This window comes from Marmota flaviventris, chromosome 4, assembly GCF_047511675.1.
Source record: "Marmota flaviventris isolate mMarFla1 chromosome 4, mMarFla1.hap1, whole genome shotgun sequence".
Classification (NCBI taxonomy): Eukaryota; Metazoa; Chordata; class Mammalia; order Rodentia; family Sciuridae; genus Marmota; species Marmota flaviventris.
Genome location: NC_092501.1, coordinates 12,317,909 through 12,339,578, shown reverse-complemented (window position 1 = coordinate 12,339,578; position 21,670 = coordinate 12,317,909). Strand labels below are relative to the sequence as shown.

General features: G+C 37.0%; 1 protein-coding gene across 3 annotated transcripts in view; it reads right to left on the bottom strand.

Annotated features, from left to right (window-relative positions):
- Positions 1-2,902: 2,902 nt before the first annotated feature.
- The window catches only part of Fam204a (family with sequence similarity 204 member A), a 34,052-nt gene continuing 15,284 nt past the window's right edge, over positions 2,903-21,670 (bottom strand). For all 3 annotated transcript variants that reach the window (XM_027930386.3, XM_027930388.3, XM_027930387.3), the window contains exons 6-8: positions 19,976-20,065; positions 6,090-6,196; positions 2,903-5,779 (exon numbers count right to left, since the gene is read on the bottom strand). In XM_027930386.3, coding sequence (XP_027786187.1) covers positions 5,728-5,779; positions 6,090-6,196; positions 19,976-20,065 — 249 coding nt within the window. In that variant the 3' untranslated portion in view covers positions 2,903-5,727. The remainder of the gene's footprint in view (positions 5,780-6,089; positions 6,197-19,975; positions 20,066-21,670) is intronic.

Genomic DNA, 21,670 nt, shown 5'->3' with positions numbered 1-21,670 from the left:
CTCAGATGTTGCTGTTGAAGTGCTACCTTTTAAAACTTTCCTCCTCAACCTGTCTTCTGCACAATCTTCCCTTCTGGAAGATTTTGACTCAGCTTTGTCAACACATTCGAGTAAGTCTGACTACACCAAGTTACAAGAAGCAGTTTCTGCTAGTTAAAATCAGAAAAACTTACAGGTACTACTACTTCAAGGTCATGTGTGATTAAGGCAATGTGGCAGGTCTGCTGTTTATGAAAGCTTACTTCCTCTTCTTTCTGGAAGCAGCCAGTCTACATTTCCCAGCCTCCCCTGCAGTTAGGTGTAAAGTGATGAAGTTCTAGCCAGGGCAGTAAGGAGTACTGAGTTCCACTTCTAGGCCAGGCCTGTAACTTCCAGGAGTACTCTTTCCCTGCCAGTGTACTGGGGCAGGGACACCTGGCACAACTAGGAAAAGGTGGCACAGCACCAACAGCCCGGGTATGAATGAGTGTCCAGGGCAAAGGCTCCAGTTGGTAGGATCATCCCTTGTCCCTTGTCTCATACGCAAGCAACAAACTTCTGTGCTTGAGTCATTATATTTTGGGGACACACGTTTGGCAGAAGCTAGCATTACCCTAACGTGGGCAGGCACTGACACCGCCTACCTGAGGACATATTGACACAGTCTAACAAAAGCTCCAGCTTAAGTTACTAGGTGGTGAACAGAACCCAATGTTAATGTTCATTCCTGAGTCACACTCCACCAGCAATCCTCACCTCTAGAGTGAGCACAGGAAGTGAGGCAAAAGTCAGGGTGTCATCCACCCACTCTAACACAAGCACCATGGATCAGTCCCAAGCTTGAGAACAACTGTAGGCAACTGCTCAGCTAGGCAATTCAACGTCCTGCACGCACACATGTAGGTGACTAAAACTGTTAATTTACTGCATGTGAATTATTTCTTTGTATTCAGCAAAGGAAAATCTCACTGATTTTCTTAATAACCCATCTAAAAATCCAGTTGTCCAAAACTTGGTTTATATATATTTTCCATTAGACTGTGCTTATTTATCTTTGGGTGTGCCAGAGTTAGCTCAGTAAATGCCACATGGTTAAAGCTGTTCAGTAAACGCTCCTCAGATATCATGTGGGGAGGAATTCAAAGAAACTCAAAGCTTCATTGTTTGTTTCATTATTTCTTGTGACATTCATAATTACTTCTCCTGGTATCACCCACTTTACAAATGAAAACACCTTTTTTCCTGGGCAGTCATAATTGTATGCTATCCATCAAACAATAAAACTTTGATAGCTGAGACACATTCAGCCTGAAGATGAAGTGATATATTAACTTCTTGACCAAATGCCAGAACTTACAGATGAATATGAAACAGACATCAATAATTACAGCTTGTACTGTAGCTGTTGGTTTCTAAAGCTCTCGGTTCAATGAACAAGTAATGACTGGATGGACACACCCTTCAGAAATGAGAGGTGGGAAAAGATTACCTCATTCCATACCTGTCACCAAGCAGGCCCCCTGCAGCAATTCAGCAAGAAGCAGCCCACGGGCCCATGAGGTGGCACTGGCTGCAGCTGCTAGGGTGGTGCTCAGGAATGGGCACAGAAGGCAAGCTGGCATAGGACCAATAGGAGCCAAGTTTCTCTCAGGCACTGCCCTCCCTCTTTTTTGTTCCTGGGCATTTCTGTTTCCTTAAAAAACAGACCTGGGCATAAAACTAAAAATCAATTTCTTAAAAATGCCATCTCATTTGGGATATTTTTCATGTTTTTCTACTTGAATTTAGAAAGGGATTACTAATACCAATAAAAATATAATTATGCCTCAGATAATTCTTGATTTTACAAGCAGCTCTAGAAACACAGTATACTGCATGGCATTTCATAAACTGTTCCACCAGAGCCTGTCACTGTGTTCCAGGGATCAAAATCACCAGAGCCAGCATAACAGGAAGCTTTTCAGAAGGCACAGCTGTACTTGAAGACACCCGGGCAAAATGAACACCCACCAAAGAGCAGGAGGAAGTGCCACTAAGGAAACACTCCACTCCACTCCCACACCATAGCAAAACTGTGACTCCTTTCTAAGTTCCCTTACAGCCACCCTGAGCTGCCACACACTGCTCTGCTCCTGACCAAAGAACCCCTTCCCCTAAGTGGGTGCTGATGATTGCCACCATGCTAACGTGTGTGTGTGTGTGTGTGTGTGAGGGAATAGTGTGGAGAGAAAAATAAAATAATAAAGTAAAAAAAAAACGCAGTTCTGCTCACTTGATTAAAAATCTACAGAGAACCTCAACCTCAGAAATATAAAATTGGTCTCACTAAGTGTGCTACAACGGCGAAGAACCACATATCTTCATAAAATGTATCTTGATAGTTCACTGAAACTTATTCTATTGTATTCTGCTTTACAGCATAAGTCTCTCACTTAAGTTTGAAAACTTGGAAACACGTTCTGATTGTTTCACAATAAAACTACTTGAACTGTGCTGCTATGAGTTTTACCTTCAACCTTTAAAAGTACTTTCAAGATCTGTTACCAGGTTAGAAGGCACCGATGCCACAGATACCAACCTATGCTCGGTTTTGGAAAAAGATTTTCATGTACACATTTTGTCCAAATATTACTATTTGTTTCATGAAAGTCAGAGCTAAGACTTTAGTAGAGTGTAAATTTTAAGCCAATGAATAAACAGTTGGCTTGACAAAATATTAAATTGACATGCAAAGCACTTGCAACCCTGCCAGATACTAAAAATAAAAGTGACTTCTGCCAACACTGAAAAACTTCAATTGTCCCAGTTGGTTCTGAGTTAGATGACTAGGTTTCACTGAGTTAATTTTCCAAAATGGTACTAAACATAACATCGGCCTGTTTCCCCAAACTTTATTCTCTCTTAAAAAAAAAAAAAAAACAAACGATGTATAATGGGCATTTTATTTAAATATCAGATTCATACAATATTTTTTGGTAAAACACATTGCTAAAAAAGTAATAATCTTTAACAAATGAGAATTTAGACATTCTGTAAATTACATCTTCATATTTTGAGTTAAATTCAAACTTCTCTAAGTTGTTAATAAGCTGAGTTATTAAAATATTTAAAAAAGAATACTTTAGACAAAAGGCATAAAGGAAATCAGTAGATTTCAACTGTGACGTTCTAAGTTGTTAACTTGAGATAACATTTTATTCCTGTCCTTGGTCTGCCCCTCCTTAATCTGTCTGCCCCCAAAAATAAGTGTTTAAAATATGGAGTCTGAGATTTATGATCAGTTGCAGAAACCTGTTTAACTACTGATTTACAGTCTTGGCTGAGGTATTTAACTCTGTCATCAGAACTAATTATAGCAAGCCTGAGATTATATATTCAAACTCTCCTTTTGGTGAAGGAAATAGAATGTTCTGCTGAAAATCAGAAACATCCTGAGGGCTCCTACACAAGAATGCACTACCAACTTTACTTCTCAAAACCAGGGCTGTAAAGCTCCAAATTACTGTTCTTTAGTAAGCTGTTTTAGCCTAAAGTACTTAAACAATAAATCATAGTTACATTAATGCCATACCAATGGCTTAAAACATATTAATCTCAGTTAACAATAACTGACATTTACATTACTAATCTAATTCAAGCATTCTGGTAGTAGTACATGCACATGTTGAAGCTTCAGGAACTGAAGTTATTACTGATCCATAAAGAATCCTTATTTTAATGTGATCGGAATGGAGAGCCCTTGGGCAACAGGGGTACTCTAGGAATAATGCTCCCATTTCACTTTATAATGAGTAAAATGTCTAATTTGTATCAAGGCTGATCAAACAAACTGGTCCCAAATAAGGTGCAGGCAGGGCCAACATAAGACACCAGTTCCTTCCTCTCTTGAAAATCCTTCCCTTCCACCCACTCTTTGGCTGAACCAGTGTTTTGAAGCTTTTCACAGCTCATACCCTTAAACGAGTAGGGACATCATAGGAGATAGGGTTCCCTTGTCAAGTGAGTCCCCTATTGCATCTGACCCCACCACCTCTGTATTCCACTCAGTTAAAATGCTCACACAGACATAACCATGAACTGGGGGGCACTGTAGGAGCAGTTGCTAGCACCAAACAGGGGTGAAGAAGGGCTTTTGGAGGCCAGCCTTCATTCAGAGACTCTCAGATCCAACCCTAAAGGAAGCCATTCTGGTGAGGCCTCAGCAGGAGAAGCAAGGTGTGAAGCACCTGTAGGGGTCACTAAATGCCAAAGGAAGCACATATTGGGGTGGGGGAGGCAGGGGCAAGGCAGAGGTCAAAGAGAAATCTTGTCTTGGGGACCTGTGTATGAGAATACCTACACCACCCAGTGCTCAAAGACAGTATTTTTCATACTGCAGACAAAACCAGTGGATTATGTCATGGATACCTCTTCCACAATGGCTTTGTAGAAGAAAGGTTCCTGTGCTCTAAGTTTGTATTGACCCTTTAGGAGTCTAAAATAAATGTTGTAGGTAACTAGTACATGATAATATCTATAAAATGGAACAAGGAATACTATGTTATAAAATATACAGCTTCCCAATATCTGGTCTGAATACTTGTTCATGATAAATTACTAGATGCACAATCTCCTAAATCTTGCTTTCTCTACATCAGCTTTCCTCAACTATACAGAAGCAAGATATGACTTTTGGACTTTTAAATAACAAGCAATTATTCACTTATTCTAGAACATAAAAAAGTTAAATGCAACACCATAAATGAATAAAGTTTTATTACTATTTATAACATAGGTTCAACTGTGGACTTCCTTACCAGCTTATTGTATGATTTCTCAAAGCCCCTTCCCATTAGGACTATGAAACACACATCTAATGAAAACTACTTCCTGTGGGACCATTCCTCTTTTCAGCCTCATTCATACATTCATTCATTCATTCTATCTGTTAAGGAGAAATGGGGAAGAGAATAAAAACAAACCAGTTCTTAGACAATTCAAAGTTATGTTATCTTGAGTTATAATTGTCTGCTTAATATAATTTTACCACTTTCTATTCCAAGAATCATCTCACAATTTAAAGAATGACAAGGTCACGAGATATTTAGGAAAACATTTCTAGGCCGTGCTGAATTTAAACCATCCTCCAAATACTACATTCTAAAGTATTTGCATACCTTCCAATTGAAGGTATGCAAAAATAATCAGAAGGTATGCAAAATATATCAATTGCTTTTAATATGTGACTTTGAAATATCAACTCTAGTGCCTCCAATAAATAAAAAAGTTGTTTTGATGACATCAGGGTAATTAAAGTCATTTGTAAAGACAGCATCAATTGAGACTTACTTGCACTTATAACTAATCCATTATAAACAAAAGCCAATCTTAAAAACACAATTCTAGAAAAAAGTGTAGTTATGCCAAGAACAGATAAGCAAGTAAAGTACAAGGACCTCACAGGCTATGCTATACCAAACACATGAAAAGCAAAATTGATTTTATACTGTAGGTCTATACAAATAAATAAATAAAATCCCATTTCTTTTCTTGTATGTATGCTTAGTTTCCTTACATAAATAATAAAATGCTTCATTTCATCCACTTCAATAGAAAGAACTCCTTATGAAAAGGCTGAAAAGAGTTGATAATCAACTCCATAGTTTTATGCTTATTTTTTCTACTTCTATCAATTTCCTGATATATTTAACCTAAGTAGGAAAATCTTTTCAGTAAATTTCTGCAAGTGTCTTGAAGAACTCTGACAAATTACATATATCCCATGTTGCTTTTGGTTTCCCATCTCTTCTTTGCTTCAAATCTAAAATGAAGAACATAAAAATTTCAATTTATTTCTAAAATAGAATAATTTGTTAAAGTAACATGTTTACTAAGTGATCAAAGTCAAAACAAATGTAAAAACGACACATACTCCATTGCTTACAAAACAAACATCAAACAGGGTAAAAAAATGCCTCCATATTTATAATCTGATAAACATTCAGCAAAGATACAAACAATAAAGTAAGGAACAGTTCTGTACAAATTGGATTCACAAAATGTATTAGCAGGCTTTCTACAATTCCTATGAGATCAGTAGAATAACTACGAAAAATCTGAAGTGAACTCACCCCCACGCAAGTTTCTTCTTTTTTCGAGCAGCCTGAGAGTTTTCAGCCTCCTTTTTGGCTTTTACAAACTTGTGACAGGCAATTGCTTTGGCAATTTTTACACCAAGCTAAGAATCACAAAGAAGGAAAAAAATGTGAAAATAAATATTCTAGCTAATACAAGAATTATAATACCAATAACTGAAAATGTGTGGGTAAGAAAGCTACATTTTAGAACTGAGAAATCCTATGCTCAGGCCCCTTAAATACACAAGAATGAATACATAGATATGGCCCATATCTCCCTTCCCTCCCAACACTCAACCCTAGCTGCGCCGTCTCCTGGATGGAAATCCTTCCCAAACAGAGGCCCCTTGAGGGTCCACAAAGGTAGTAATGAGGCTCTTCAAGCTACCCTAGCATTTTAGTCAGCGGAACAGGAATTTGTCCTGATAAGGCTGCACAGACTGACAGAGACATCAACTTTCTTTGCTCTGGGCTAGAATTACAGCAACTCAGTACGGTCACACCAGTTATCTCATGCTGATCAGAAGCGTTGATTGGCAGTCACAGATGGGATTAATAAAACATGGGAAAGCTAATTACTACTTCATAAATGCACTCTGCATGATGGGCAACAGCTTTTAAGTATCTGAGAGAGAAAAGAATATAAGGGGTACTAGGAAGTGAAAAGGCTGGACCCCAGGACCCAGGTATTCCCTGGGCAGGGCCCTCTGCGTACCTCCCTAATGTCCAACTGCCAGTCCCACAAGAGTCATTCAAAATTAACCTCCCACCCCCCAAAGTCTTCTCTAATTCATTCTATCACCATTCTTGCTTCTGCATTTTTCCATCCCTTTTCTGGTTTCAGAGCTTTTCCCCACAAAGTATCTCCAGGTCAAGGATGCTGATTTTAAAATGCCCAGCATACACGGAGGGCTCAATCAGATCTGTTGAGAGCCCAGATTAACAATGGAGGTTAAACCTTTCCAGTGTTTGTTTTTTTGTATTCCTTCACTCAACCTAATGCTTATTGGTAGACATGCAGACTAGTGGATGAGAAGAAAGGACCCGGAAGCCACCCTAAAGACAACACATCAAAGCCTAAAACTTTAGGGATCTTCTTGCCAACAGGAAGGCATTGTAGGAGGTTAAGAGCACATGTGTAAGGAAAGAAGCCAAGTTAGGAAAGCAAGGTCTGGCATGCTTGACATGTCTTTCAGCTTATCTTGGAGAACAGTTTCCTTTAGGGCAAAACAGACAAGTGGTAATCAAGCACTGGCTGGCGCTTATAAATGGGAGAAAAAAGAGTTTCAGTTAAAAATATGTACATAAAACATAAGCAAATGGAAGGAAGCTGACAATCAAGCCAAGGTGCTGAACCGGTCAACACCAACAGAACAGCCACTGAAGAAGGAATGACTAATCATGACTTGAGAGCTCACTTGAGAAAGCAGACCAAACTTAGTATACACTCAAAACTCAAACCAATGTTAACACTGCTGTTGTCATCTTTTCTACAAGAACATGCTTTTTGACAGCACAAATGCACAATTTTGCCAGGCATGTTCTAGGTGCTGGAGACACAGCACTGAACCAACAAGGCTTGCTTTCAAGCTGTGGGCGAGGAGAGCAAGCGGCCTCAATGAAGGCTTTGTTCTGCTGGTTCTTCTTTTACTCCCAGCTCTTTATTATAGAAAAATTCACCTAAGTCAACCAAAAGAAGGCTTAGAATCAAAGGGTTGTAGCATCATTGTCGAAAATTTGGAAGGATGCTGTGTGTCATTTTTCATTAAGATGGAATTCCTACCCACTGAAAAACCTTCTACTTGTGACACCAGTAAAACCTCAAGTTAGCACCCACTGGGTTAGGCTGGTCACCACTGCAGTACCAAACAAATCCTCAATCTCACTGGCCAAGCTTTTACTTGTTTTGCTTGAAGTCCTTGTGCACAGGCAGGCCTTTCCATCTTGTGCTGCCAGTCCCTCCACACCTGGCCTTCACAGTCAACATGGCACAAGAAGAGGTAGAGGGTCTCATACTGGCTCTTAAATACTTTCATCCCAAAGTGACATACATCATTTCTGCTCACACAGAAATATAAAGGCACAATAGGACACTAGGGGAGCAGTCCGCACACCTAAAAAGCCATCTTCTGCCAAAAAATACAGCTTTCAACCTTAAGTTTATGATGCACAAGAGGCTACCCACATTCACACAGAACCCACAAAGGTAAAACATAAAAATCTATACTTGGGGGCTGGAGTGTGGTTCAGTGGTAGAGCATGGGCCTACCATGTGAAGACCCTGAGCTCTATTCCCAGCATGGAGGGGGAAAATAATCTGTATTTTTCCATAACTCCATTCGTATGTATTTATATATCAAATGCAAATGTGATATATATAATACAGTTTTTCCATACGCTCAAAGGGACTCACTCAGCTAGTTTATCTTATATTTAAATTAAGCCTAGACTTTGGGTAAGAAATAAAAACAATTCAAACCATCTCTGCTATACGCCACTAGCCATTTAAGAAAATCATTTTCTAAAACTGTTTTAAATTAAGCTTTATATTTTAAACTTATTGCAATTTCCCAGTATGGGTTTCCTGAATTCAAAAAGACGAACCAAGGTGGATCTCAGTATGTGGACACGCAGCCACTTGACTCCTGTGGGCTCTCCACCTCAACACACTCACCCACTCTGAGAATGGAAACCCCCCCATGTCCCAGCAAGGCCACAGCCAAACCCAACACAGTATAGGCTCAGTGCATACAATCTTAACACACAGTATAAACTTGTTAAAAATGACTCATTAGAATGCATTAGAAAGCGTTCACACGAGATGGGTCCATCATTTTGTGAACTAAATAAATACAAGCAGTTATCAGGTGCATAGAAACACTTTCAGACAAACTGACTTGTTCCTGTAAAAAGTATACTCTCTAACTGTACCTTATTACCATAGGTTACGTTAAATGGAATGTTCTTCAACTGATAAACATTAAATAGAAAACTGTTTTAGCTTGTAATGATGGTGAAAAGTCATAGTCCCTCATGTGCTTAAAAATTAGTGTTTCACTTATTTCTGTGAGGAAAGAAAAAAGAACAAGAACTATCTGGAAACGTAAAAGGATAATAAGGCCTTCAATGGAAAAGACGGTTGAGGGAAAAACGTAGTTTTCCCAGCAAGATGACTACCTCGAGTTCCAGAATATAAAGGAATACTGCGCTGTTTCAGTATTACAAACAAATAAAACAGGCCGACAAGAATCCCCCTTTTGCTTCTATAAAAAGAAAATGCATCTTCCTGCCCAATGTAAACATCACAAAAGCTTGGTCAATGGTTTTTATATTAAAAAACTGTTTCAGGTCATCAGATAACTACAGCAACACAATGTGGAAAGACATTTTTTTAAATGAATAAAAAAATATACAGAGTTTCTTGTATGTGTAGCCAAAGTATCAGCATTTTCCATATAGAACATCCAATATTTTGCTGCATTTTAATTAAGGTGTCTAAACATTATCACAAAGAACTGCAAATTGGTCAGAGCATGCGGTAAGGAAAATTAAGCTCTAAAGGCTTTTTATCACCATATTTCAGGAACCAAGGGTGTAAAATGTTCTAATTTGGGATATATTAAAAGCCATAAAAGGTCTTTCAAAAAGATTAATGGTACTTTGCTTGGATTTAAGATAAGGGCTTTAGCTGGTTGGAAAAGCAGGGCCCTGGCTGGACCCTTGAGGCATTCATCTTTACAGCCACTTGGAAGATTTGTAAAAGCGTCTGCATAACCTCAAGCAAATGCACGGCGACATTTTTTTAATTCCTTTCAATTTTACAGGTTTAGCATGTGTAAATCATATTGGGTTGTAAAATAGATATAATGGCACATCCTTATAGCACGGTACAGATATTTTAAAGACAAACTTCAAAATAAAGTTAGTTTTGTACAGAAAATATTGTCATTATAAAGTTTGCTGATAATCATTTGAAGCATCTGATTCAAACAGCTTAATCTAGCACAACTATAAACTTCTTATCCATTTCATAAAATATTTTACTCATCTCAAAATTACTAGCTTGTAACAGATTTATGAAGTTTTCCTCCCTTTTGAACACTTTCAAGGCACTTATTTAAAAATACCAATTATCATACTTTAACTTTTTATGGAATAATAGGTCTCTATGAAAAATATTTATGCCATTCTCTTTTGTTCTTTAATTAAATGAAAACAGATGTTTTCTGAAGTAAAGCGGAACCATTACTGGAGTACTTAAAGTGTTAAGGTCTTTAATTTTTATATCAGTTTGGTCGACAATTCCTGATTGTCTTTACTCAAGCTCAACATTAATGTCAAGCAAGTTACCTAGGAGACGAAAGAGATCAAAGAGACAAAAAACCCTCCAATGTCTGATTAATCAAGCCTGCAAACAGCTTATTTCTTTTAGCCTGCATGCAAGTATGAAAATGAGATTCTGGGAGCCGAACATTGTGCAGATTTGTTCATTCTTATCAGAACAAAGCCAGCAGCAGCTTATTTCATGGATCATTGGCACTGTCATCAGTGCTACACAGAACGGGTGACAGCTCCTCATTTTGAGGCTTGAACAAAATTAGCAAAAAGTCGGCACAAATTAGCCTCTCATCTTTTTAGTAATATGACATTATTCATTTACTTTTTATCCAATTTTTAATTTTTTCCTTGTCAGCTATCCCTTTCTAGTGTCTCTCGCATGGCATCGTGAAATGCCTTCTAAAAAATAAGCAAAGAAATAGTCAAAGTTGAAATCACATACAAAGTTCATGAAGCAAATAAGAACAAGCACTTCGAATAACTGGGAATGCTATGTTTTTAAAAACTTTTAAAAAAAAACTTTGCAGTAATAATTGATTTTTTAAAAACAGCCACTTGGAATGCCAAGCAGTTAAGGAGTTTTATAAAATTGGTAGTATACTTCAAGAACATAATGTTGACTAATGGGTTTCACTCATTTCACAACTGAACATGGGATGTGCTCCAGTAAACTCAGATGTCCACATCTGGATTGGGACCTTTCTTCCCAGGATCACACCTGAGATGCCAAACCTCTGATGACAGCAAATAAGCTATGCCACACCTAGTCATTTAACTCTGATTCTAAATCAAGTCATTTTCTCTGTCAGAGGAAATAACTGAATTTCACTGTCATCTTAAAAGGTGCAAAGCAGAGACTGGCATATGTTTGCATCTGTTTGTGCACAACATGAATCTACATGTGTGTACAACTGTGCACAATCCTGACTTTAAAACACATCAAATATATACACATACACACAAACCAAATCTTATATATGGTATAAGCAGATATACACATCCATACATGATATAATTCACATATTCAACTTTGATTTAACAGTGAAATAGTTTATATAACACCTGTTTTAATGATGACTATTAAGGCTTCAAGTTATATGTAGATTACAGCATTCCAAAAGACAGAGAAAAGATGCTATACTGTTGAAATTACTCTTGTACACAGACATTTATATTCAAGCAACTTATTCCATTCATAAGAGAAAAAAAGCATTAAAAAATTAACCATAAGCTGTTAGATGCTTTACACAGCCCCCATAAGAAAGACAGTTTTTTAAAAGAACTGTAGTACTGTTTTCAGCAATTTCTTTATCTCTGTTCTTCTAAGTAAGAAAGCCTATTAACAAGCTTTGAACTTAAAATCACATTTACAATAATGTGCCATCAACAGTTTTATAAGCTAATTAGAAAAAAGATTAATTAATGACTGGCTGCTAATAAAATGGCAATCATGAAGAAAGAAACCAAGGGTGCTAAGCTTCAACTACCACCAATTAAGAGCTAATTACAAACAAATTATATATGTGTTTTGCTGTGGGCTTTAATTTACTAAAATGGTTTTAATTAAAAGAGAAAACATGCTGATTAATTGAACTGCAGAAAAAATCTACAGTATAAACTGTGCTTTGTCTGTCTCTTTAATTAGACTTGTAACATCTGAAATCTTTTTTTTTAAGGTTAGTTAAAAGCACAGATAAACATAATTAAAAGAGAGCATAAGGCATGCCATTCGAGGTGATCACCCAATCGGACCCCAAAGGTCAGAAGAAAATATCCACAGTGCAATGAGATCTGAGTAAGCAAACCTAAAATCCTGAGAGAAAAGGCCTGTCACTGAGCACCACTCTTACTTTTCTGATGTTAAAATGTTCCAACTTCAAGGCAATGTTTTATGAGAATGAACATATCTTCAGAGTAGATGTGAAGGAATGTACCAGGCCTCCTATGCTGGATAGACACAGCGTATTTTCTATATATTTTATTAAGTGTTCACCTTTAGGTAATGAATGAATTGCTTACAAGAAGTAAGGAGAACAAGGCTTCAAAGAATTAAAATAACCATTTAAGCCCCAGACTATATACCCTGAGTACAAAATGATACATGGAGGAACACTGAAATTAAAAAGCAGTGAGAGATGACCAAAGTTAATGAAAGGGAATCAGCTCTCAGGATCCCTAGCAGACACACCCGCCTCCGGAAGATGACAGCCCCCACTCCATAGGTTGCTGATGGAGCTACTGAGGAGGAGGAGGAGGAGGAGGAGCCGCAACCTATTCAGTGAGAGGGCTTTTCTTCCCCAGTGTCCTATATTCTTTCCCATTGCAAATCAGTGAAAATTTATCCAAAACAAAATGGTCCTGACCTCTACTGCCTAATTGGCAAGAGAAATAAACAAAAGAAAAGTAAGAAATCAAAGGCAGAGTAGTAAAATTTGAAAGAGACATAAAATATATTTTTCCAGAGTATCTGCAGACATTAGTTGAATCTGCATGAAGTAATTTAAGTAGAAAACAACCATGTGCTTTTAAAGCAAACCTATAGTTGGACTGTATTCACCATATACATTTCAGTAATCACAGCAAAATAATCTCCATTCCATAAAAATACTGAGGTTGAGCTGTTTAAATTCTTAATATATACAAATAAATGATATTCAGTACATTTTTACTGTGTTTAGCCAGTCTTCAGTGGCTAGAAATCACAATAATTAAGACAGCAGAAAGGACCTACCCTTCTTCAGAAAGGTTACAGGTTCCAGTGATAAATTTTTATAACAGCTAATTGGAATATGCTGTTCAGCTTTGTATCTGAGCAAATTGTTTTATTTCAGAAACATGGTTTGTCAAGATTATTTCTATACAAAGAAAGTATTTACAAAAATGGGAACAATGTTGTTCTCTGGCCTATAGAATGAAGGGTTTAGAATTAAAACTTGCTTCACTATGTCTTTTAATTCAGCTTTTTTAAAGCTTTTGTTGTTTTGGTGCAAACATAACCACCATGACTAGAAGTAACTTTAAACTTCTAGTCAGTCTGATAGCATTTCTAGTTTAAACATTTACACAAATGCTTCACGTTAAAACTTTAGATGTGACAACAATCCAGGTGTATGATAGTCTCTCTCTCAAAATCATATTATTTGAGCGGGGCGGGGGGGGGGGCGGCGTTGGGTTCAAGCTCCTATTCCATAAATCTTACATCTATATCAAACAACTGAAATTAAAGGAATAATTAGTCAAACCCTCTCATGGTAAGCCAAAGCCTAGTAACAAACTGATTTGGAAAACCCCTAATGCTAGAACAAGTGCTTCAGTATGCAGAACACTTGAGAAAGGACTACTTTTTGGATGTTAACATAAAATGCAAAACCTTCTCAAATGTACATGCATAGCTCTGGTTAATGAAAATGCTTTCAGATTTTCTAGGAAATTACTCTAAAAATAAAATATAAGCTACAAATTAACACTCTGCCCCAATTTAGAGAGCATTTAATTCACTCATCTATGGAAGAAGACAATCAATATAAACTTTAATTTTTTTAAAAAGCCATTCTTATCTAAATATTAACAAACTATTAGTACTTTGTTAACTTTAACTGCTTTGCAAACCAAAAATTTAAGTTGTCTATTAATAAAATTAAATTCCTGGTTTAACTCATACTAGCCATGTAATATTTACTTACATACATAAAGATAATATTAAAATTATATATAGACAGACAGATAGATAAAAATCATATCTACCTGTGGTACTTCAATTAGATTCTAAATGACTATTGTGTTCAACAGCAAGTCATTGCTTTGGGTCCTCAGTTGTTAAATTCAAGAAAATGAACTTTAAAATATGAAATATTTTATCATATCATTTATCTAAATGAAAGGTTTTGGCTTTTGGCCTTGGCCAAAGATGGCAGGGGATTATAACCAAAGTATCCCAGATGTGAATATTAATAAGTTGCAAATCATCAAAAACAACTTGACTCTTTCCAGTTTGCAAAAAACAGTTTAATGCTACAACATGACGTACTGGTGTTTTCAAGGAGTAAATTTACTCGGTGTGGCCTAAGATCATTGTATTTTAGTTACTTTAAGGACATACAAAACAAAGCTCAAATAAAATTTATAGGAACCCCTGCTCATTCCTGCCCTGACACTGTACAGGTAAAAGTGTCACTCACCTGGGTAGTATAGCTAATGTAGGTGTGACAAATTTGTTGGTAAGAACACCTTGTTCTGCCAAACCAATTGTTTATCTCCAGCAGCCAAAACGAAGATCTAAGAGAAAAGTTTTCTTTACAAAATGTGACGTTCAACCTAACTGCTACCTACTTAATTAAATTTAGGCTTTAGCACTTAATTGCAGAATACTAGTTTCTACTGGTTTCTATAAATTGGTATAGATAGTGTGATGAAGACATCAGAAAAGATATTACCAAAGGACCATATCAATAAACAAAATGTACTTCCAAGTCTAAGGTTAAACAAGCCACAAATACAATACTTGTGTTCATACACTTAACAAAAAACCAAGACATTTTATTCAAATTAGAACAGTTTTATCAGTATGACACAACATTAAGTGTATGTCTCCACTTCATTTTTCCTACAAGACTGTTAACAGCAACAAAGTATTCAACCAACAGGAGGGACAGTCTCAAAGCAGCCCATTAAGACACGACAAACCAAGGATGACAGACAAGCCAGGCTTCAAACACATGAACTCAGGCCATTTCCCCAAACTAGACTCTGTATCATCCTTAATGTCATCATTAATTTAAGGGAATGTGTTTCCGGAAAATTATGTGCTTGCTGTGACACAATGATAGCACACTGACAGGCTTATTCTGACACAGTTTTTTTTTTTTTTTTCTTTGTTTCATTTTGTTTTTTAAGAACTGTTTTCAAGGAGTATTCTCTACTTTTGGCTTCATTTTTCTCAAAACTAATGCTGCCCTATTAGTTTCACAGGCTTATAAATGTTAAACATCAAAAATTAGCTTCCCTTATTATGGCTGGAAAAGGCTTTAAGAACTCTGGGATCTGTGCCTCTGAGCAAAGGCTTTATCAGCAGGTCCCAGTCGCCGCTTCTTGAAAAAAGAAAATGGTACTGATTAAAAACCAACATACCTGATTTCCAAAAGGACACCTACCAGGCATGCGGACACTTAGATTCATAAAGAGTTTCTATCCTAAATTTACACTTACTTCTCAAAATCCCATCTCCCGTATCCACAGTGATAGCACCACCAAGATGAATAAGAAAATTTAAAGCTCAAACTAAACTATTCATTCAGGAATTCCATCTTCATCAGTTATTCTTCATGGGTGCTTAATTAATGTGCCCTCAGTATCTTTCTAGTACCTAGGTCTGAATGCCATTTTTCAGATGTCTTGATGTCTTTCCACTTATCCAGGAGAAAGTAGAGGGCCCAAATTATTGTTTTCTCTTTTAATCAGAATTATTTAACACTACACTAAATAACTTTAATTTGACACAACAAAGCATTACATTTGTATGGAAGTAAAAAGAATAATGTTTCCCATTTTACAAGTGCTGAAAATATGTATTTAAAAAAAAAAACTCATTTATATTAAAGTGCACCAGGAAGTAACAGCCCTTTAGATGAAAAGCACCTTGTTGATATTATTTATAAAAGTTCCATTTCTAAAACAGGATAACAAAATACCAAAAATCCTGAAGCCTTCAGTACTGCTTCCAGGTATTTTTCCAGGCAGCTTTACACTGTACTCAGCAAGGCCAGTTCACCTGGATGAGTACAGCAGGTGGGGGAGGTCAGTAATGCAATCCAGGTGCGCACAGTGTCAATGGGCAACCCCTTCCCAACCCAGAACATCATATGTAGGAAACTGTCCACATTTACTGATTTAATATGGACACAGAAAAGATTTTATAATTAAATATCTCACTTCAGCCAAATTTTAGATTTGGTTTGCCAAGTAAAGGCAAATCAAATCTAAAAGATCTAAAGTCATTTGGTAATCATCATCAAGCAAGAAAGGAATCAGCAATGGATGTTAAAACTAGAAGGTACAAGTATGAGAAAGAAGATGGCTAAAGTCTCAGACTACCTCCCATCTCTCCACAGGCACTCATTACAAAACAGATTCACCACCCCAATCAAATAATCAAATTAACACCATCAATAAAGGGGACAAAGAGATAGCAGGTGCCTCTGAGTAGCTCACATTGAGAAGGACACATGGCCAACTGCTTGATTTTTCTGCCCAAAACACACAACCTGAAATTAACCTGAGGAAGCATCAGGCAGACCAAAGTTGAGGGGCATGCCATTGGACAAGTGGCCTCCATTCTTCAAAATTACCAAGGCTCTAAGAAACAGAGTGAGGAATTGCTCCAGATTAAAGACAAAGAAAATCCAACAAAATGAAGGAAACCAAAATTGTTATTTTGTTATTTAGGAAATTAGTAAGACACCTGGTAAGTTTAAAGTATGCAGAAAAGAGAGAAAAACATACAAATTTCCAACCTTCTCAAAGTCTGAATAATTTTTTTAAAAAAATTAAGTAAGGGCTGGGGATGTGGCTCAAGCGGTAACGCGCTCGCCTGGCATGCGTGGGGTGCTGGGTTCGATCCTCAGCACCACATTAAAAAAAAATAAATAAAGATGTTGTGTCCACAGAAAACTGAAAAATAAATATTAAAAAATTCTCTCTTCTCTCTCTCTAAAGAAAAATTAAGTAAAACATGTTCAACTCAAAGTTTTAGCATTACTAACTCTACTAAAAGGAACCCAACCTACAGTGGGGGTGCCACTGTTAAACAGAAAGAGACCACAAGGAATGGACAGCCATCAGTGGGTCACATGGAGCTCCTATTTTAATGCTGTAGCGTAGGCTTGACTTTATCCTTTTCCTTTCTTCCTTTACCAAGGCCAAAATCTAAGGCCACTGACTGGCCTGGGCACTCTGCTGTCACAGTTGCCATGGTATTTGGAAGAGATTAGATAATATGCAACTCTTGGGTCTTAGAAAAGGAAGGCTGGACAAAGAATGAGGATGGGAGACCAGTTGGCTGAGTCCTATACTCTTGAACAGACCAGAGAAGAGACAGAAACCCACAATACTCACAGCTGCAGTAGTGCAGCCATACTCTATAGCCCTGCTTGTTTTTTTCCACATGCCTGTATTATGCTTTATTGGAACTATCTAGCTGACTCAAAGACAAACCAGCATCAGAGAGCAACCAGTAACACATTTCTGGAATTTTTAAAGGGATTCAAGAGAAATTTGCTCAACATATAGCCCAACATGAAACATGTCATCATCGGTGATGTATTTAAGTACCAGTTCTCTGATTCTCTGATGGGTTTTGTTCCTGATTCAAAGGACACTGCCACCAGCTTCCATAAATCCCTACTTAACTGTGAAATAGTTAAGTGACTGAATATTCTGTCTGTGCTTTCCAGTCCCTGAAAGCCCCCTCAGATCTTGAGCCACTCCTCCCTATCCCAACAGGATGCCTTACTATACTGCCCATTGTCAGAGCCACGAACAATATCTACCCACTGGAGTCTCTTCCAGCCACACAAGCATTGCCCCTCCCCACCATTCCCTAATGATTTCATGGTCAGCACTACAAAATTTGGAGATCAGATATATCACTGGTGTAACCTGGCTATCTCATGAGTTATCTACACTCTCAAGCTGACCAAGAAACTAAGCCACTGTTTCTAACAGCACTTCTATGGAAATATAAGTTCCAAGTGCCAAATAGTTTACTTGCTAACAAATAAAAGATGCTATGTTTGTTGAGTGGAATTTTTAAAAGGATATCTTAGGCACAGTTTTCCAGGTAGGGACGAGGTTCCCTATCTTACCCATACTGAAGAAGAACAGTATTCAAACAGATATTAGTACACTTATGTTCACAGCAACATCATTCAGCTGAATGCACAAACAAAACATAACACCCAGAATCTAACAAATACCTGCAGAGTATTGATAAGTCTGAAAAAGGAAGGAAATTCTGACAAATACTGGGATATGGATAGATTCTGAAGATGTTACATCACAAGGACAAGCATGATTCCACTTGTAAGAGGTACCTATGAGTGAGAGTCCCATTCAGAGAGAGAGAGGGGTGTCCAGGGCTGTATGAAGGGGAGAACAGGGAGCCACTGTTTAATGGGTTCAGAGTTTCAGTTCTGCAAGATGAAGAGAGCTCTGGAGATGGACAATGGTGATGGGCTGCACAACAGAGTAGATGTATTTAATGCCAAGGTAAATTTATGTATGTTTTGCTGCAATAAAAATACTTTTTAAAATGTCAGCTTAGTTTTTGAAAAGCCACGTACCTATGATTTATGCTACTTCTTGTCAGTGTCCCTAAATGAAGTCCACAGCTTTATAATTTCCATGATATCAGACATTAACACATACATATATGCACACAAACTACACAATGGAAGTATTTAAGTAACAAATCATTTTAAAGGGATTAAAGAAAAACATATTTTTGGAATCTCTAAGGCTCTCTTTTGAACTTTTTTTTTTTTTAATTTTTTAACATTTATTTTTCAAGTATTGGCGGACACAACATCTTTGTTTGTATGTGGTGCATGAGGATCGAACCCAGGCCGCACGCATGCCAGGCAAGTGTGCTACCACTTGAGCCACATCCCCAGCCCCTGAACTGTTTTACCTACATGAAAATATAAAATTCACAAGATTCAGCCAAAATTATGAGGAGAAAACACAAAAATCATAATGACTATTAATGGCAGATTTTTTTGTCTTCTGATGAAGAGTACAATAGTATTTCCAAAGAACAGTACACCGAAATAGTAAGTTTATCCCTAGAGTCTCAGTTTAGAAGCAAATATCACCTGCAAGTGAGCTAGAATCTGAACCTGGCCAGCAGTTCACACAGATGGCCCAATAATGCCCAATAATGCCTAAGCACAGGAGCAGTTAGGCTAAGAATGAGTAAGGTTCCAGGCACTAAAAATAAAAACTAGGGTAGAGATTTCTTTTCTAGAAAGAAAAAAACAAACAAAATGCATGCCTCCATGAGCTCTTTAGTCTATATATCAAGTTAATTTTCAGTGGGAGGAATCCCCTTATCTCCAGGGAGTAGGAGTCAGAATTTTCTTGTTGCCTTCTGTAGTTGGAAAAAGAATATTCAAAGTACTTGTTCTTTTATACTATAGACTACAGGGGGAAAAAGTAGACATTTCTATAGGGCTAAGGGGGCTGTGCAGAGTAAGCAGTAAAAAGGCTATAGAGCAAGGTTTAAGAAAAGGTTGAGGGGTGTGACTTTAGAAGTATGGATGCCCTCAGGAAGAGTTTAAACTTAAAGACACAAGTGGAAAAAGAAAGCTAGTCTTTTAATCATACCTGGGGAAAAACTCTCTAAGTAAGTAAATGTAGGTTTAGATATCAATTTATGGATTATTTCCAGCATAAGTTTCAGTTAATACTGAGCTTATTAAAAATTGCAAAAAGAATGTAGATTCATTTTAGAAAACACTGAAGTGCAATTTGTAATCAGTCTGACTCACCTCTCGAGTAGCAAGCTGGTTGCTGAGTTCTTCAGCCTTCTCAACATCCCATTCCTCCACAGCCTGGTCTATCCTCTTTTCAAGACCTGACTAGAAAAGAAAGAAATCTAAAATTAAGAATACAAATGAAAAGAGTGCATTTGATAGCCAACATTATGTAACAGGACTACACCAAATGTATCAGACATGCAGACCACTTAACTCTCACAATAACATACGGTAGTTGTTACTATTCTATTCATGATTGGAAAGTCTAAGAAACATTACATGACTTATCCAAGATTATATAATTCTTAACTAACAATAAAAAGGAGATTCAAATCGGATTCTTGTGACTCCAAAAACTATACTTTCCCTTAAAATAACATTATTAATAGTAATAACAGTTAAAAATTATGAAGAGCTTATTATGTGGTAGACTCTGGGTTTAGTACTGGGAAGAAAGCTCATTAAACTTTGTAACAACTCCATCGAATAATGCTACCCTTTTTTAAAGATGAAGAAACAGAGCTCCGGACTCCTTAATTTAGCCAAACTTAAGTTATATGAATAAAAGGTTTATTCAGACCCTGCAAAGCCTACACTTCTAGCTCAAGATTTTCACTCAACAGCCCTTCATCATATTTGACAAAGAAGATTTAAGTTGAATATTAAATATGGGAGTTAATCACATTTTATTTGCTTATGGCAATGTCTTAATTTACTAAAGATGCTACAAAAATTTGTAATTATAATTTTCATGGGATTACCTGACTAGGTAGGACTCAGCATACATTTATGGAAAGATGTCTTGACAAAAATGAGTTCTGAGTTGTGAAAATAATTACTAAAAAAAATAATTTTTTTAAAAGAAATGGTCTAACACCTTAAATTATACTACAGAGCCACAGTAATAAAAATAGTGTGGAACTGGCACGAAAACAGATATGTAGACCAATGGTACAGAACAGAAGACACAGCGTCAAACACCCACATAAATACAATATCTCATACTAGACAAAGGTGCCAAAATCATACATTGGAGAAAAGTTAGCCTCTTCAACAAGTGGTGCTGGGGAAACTGAAAACCCATATGTAGCAAAATGAAATCAAACCCCTCTCTTTCACCCTGCACAGGAATCAACTTAAAATGGATCAAGGACTTACGCATTAGAACAGAGACCTTGCACCTAATAGAAGAAAAAGTAGGCCCAAATATGCACCACGTTGGCTTAGGAACTGACTTCTAAAGTGCAAAAAGTAACATCAAGAATCAATAAATGGAATGGAATCAAACTAAAAAGCTTCCTCACTGCAAAGGAAACAATTAGTAGCGTGAAGAGAGAGCCTACAGAATAGGAGAAAATCTTTACCACACACTCCTCAGATAGAGCATTAATCTCCAGGACATATAAAGAACTCAAAAACCAACATCAAAAAAACAAATAACCCAATCAATAAATGGGTAAGGAACTAAGTTGTATTTCACAGAAGAAGAAATACAATTGATCATCAAATACATGAAAAAAATGTTCAACATCTCTAGCAATTAGAGAAATGCAAATCCATCTGGAGAGTGACATTCCATCTCACTCCAGTCAGAATGGCAACTGTCAAGAATACAAGCAAAAATAAATGTTGGTGAGAATGTGGGGGGAAAGGTACACTCATACATAGCTGGTGGGACTACAAGTTGGTGTAACCACTCTGGAAAGC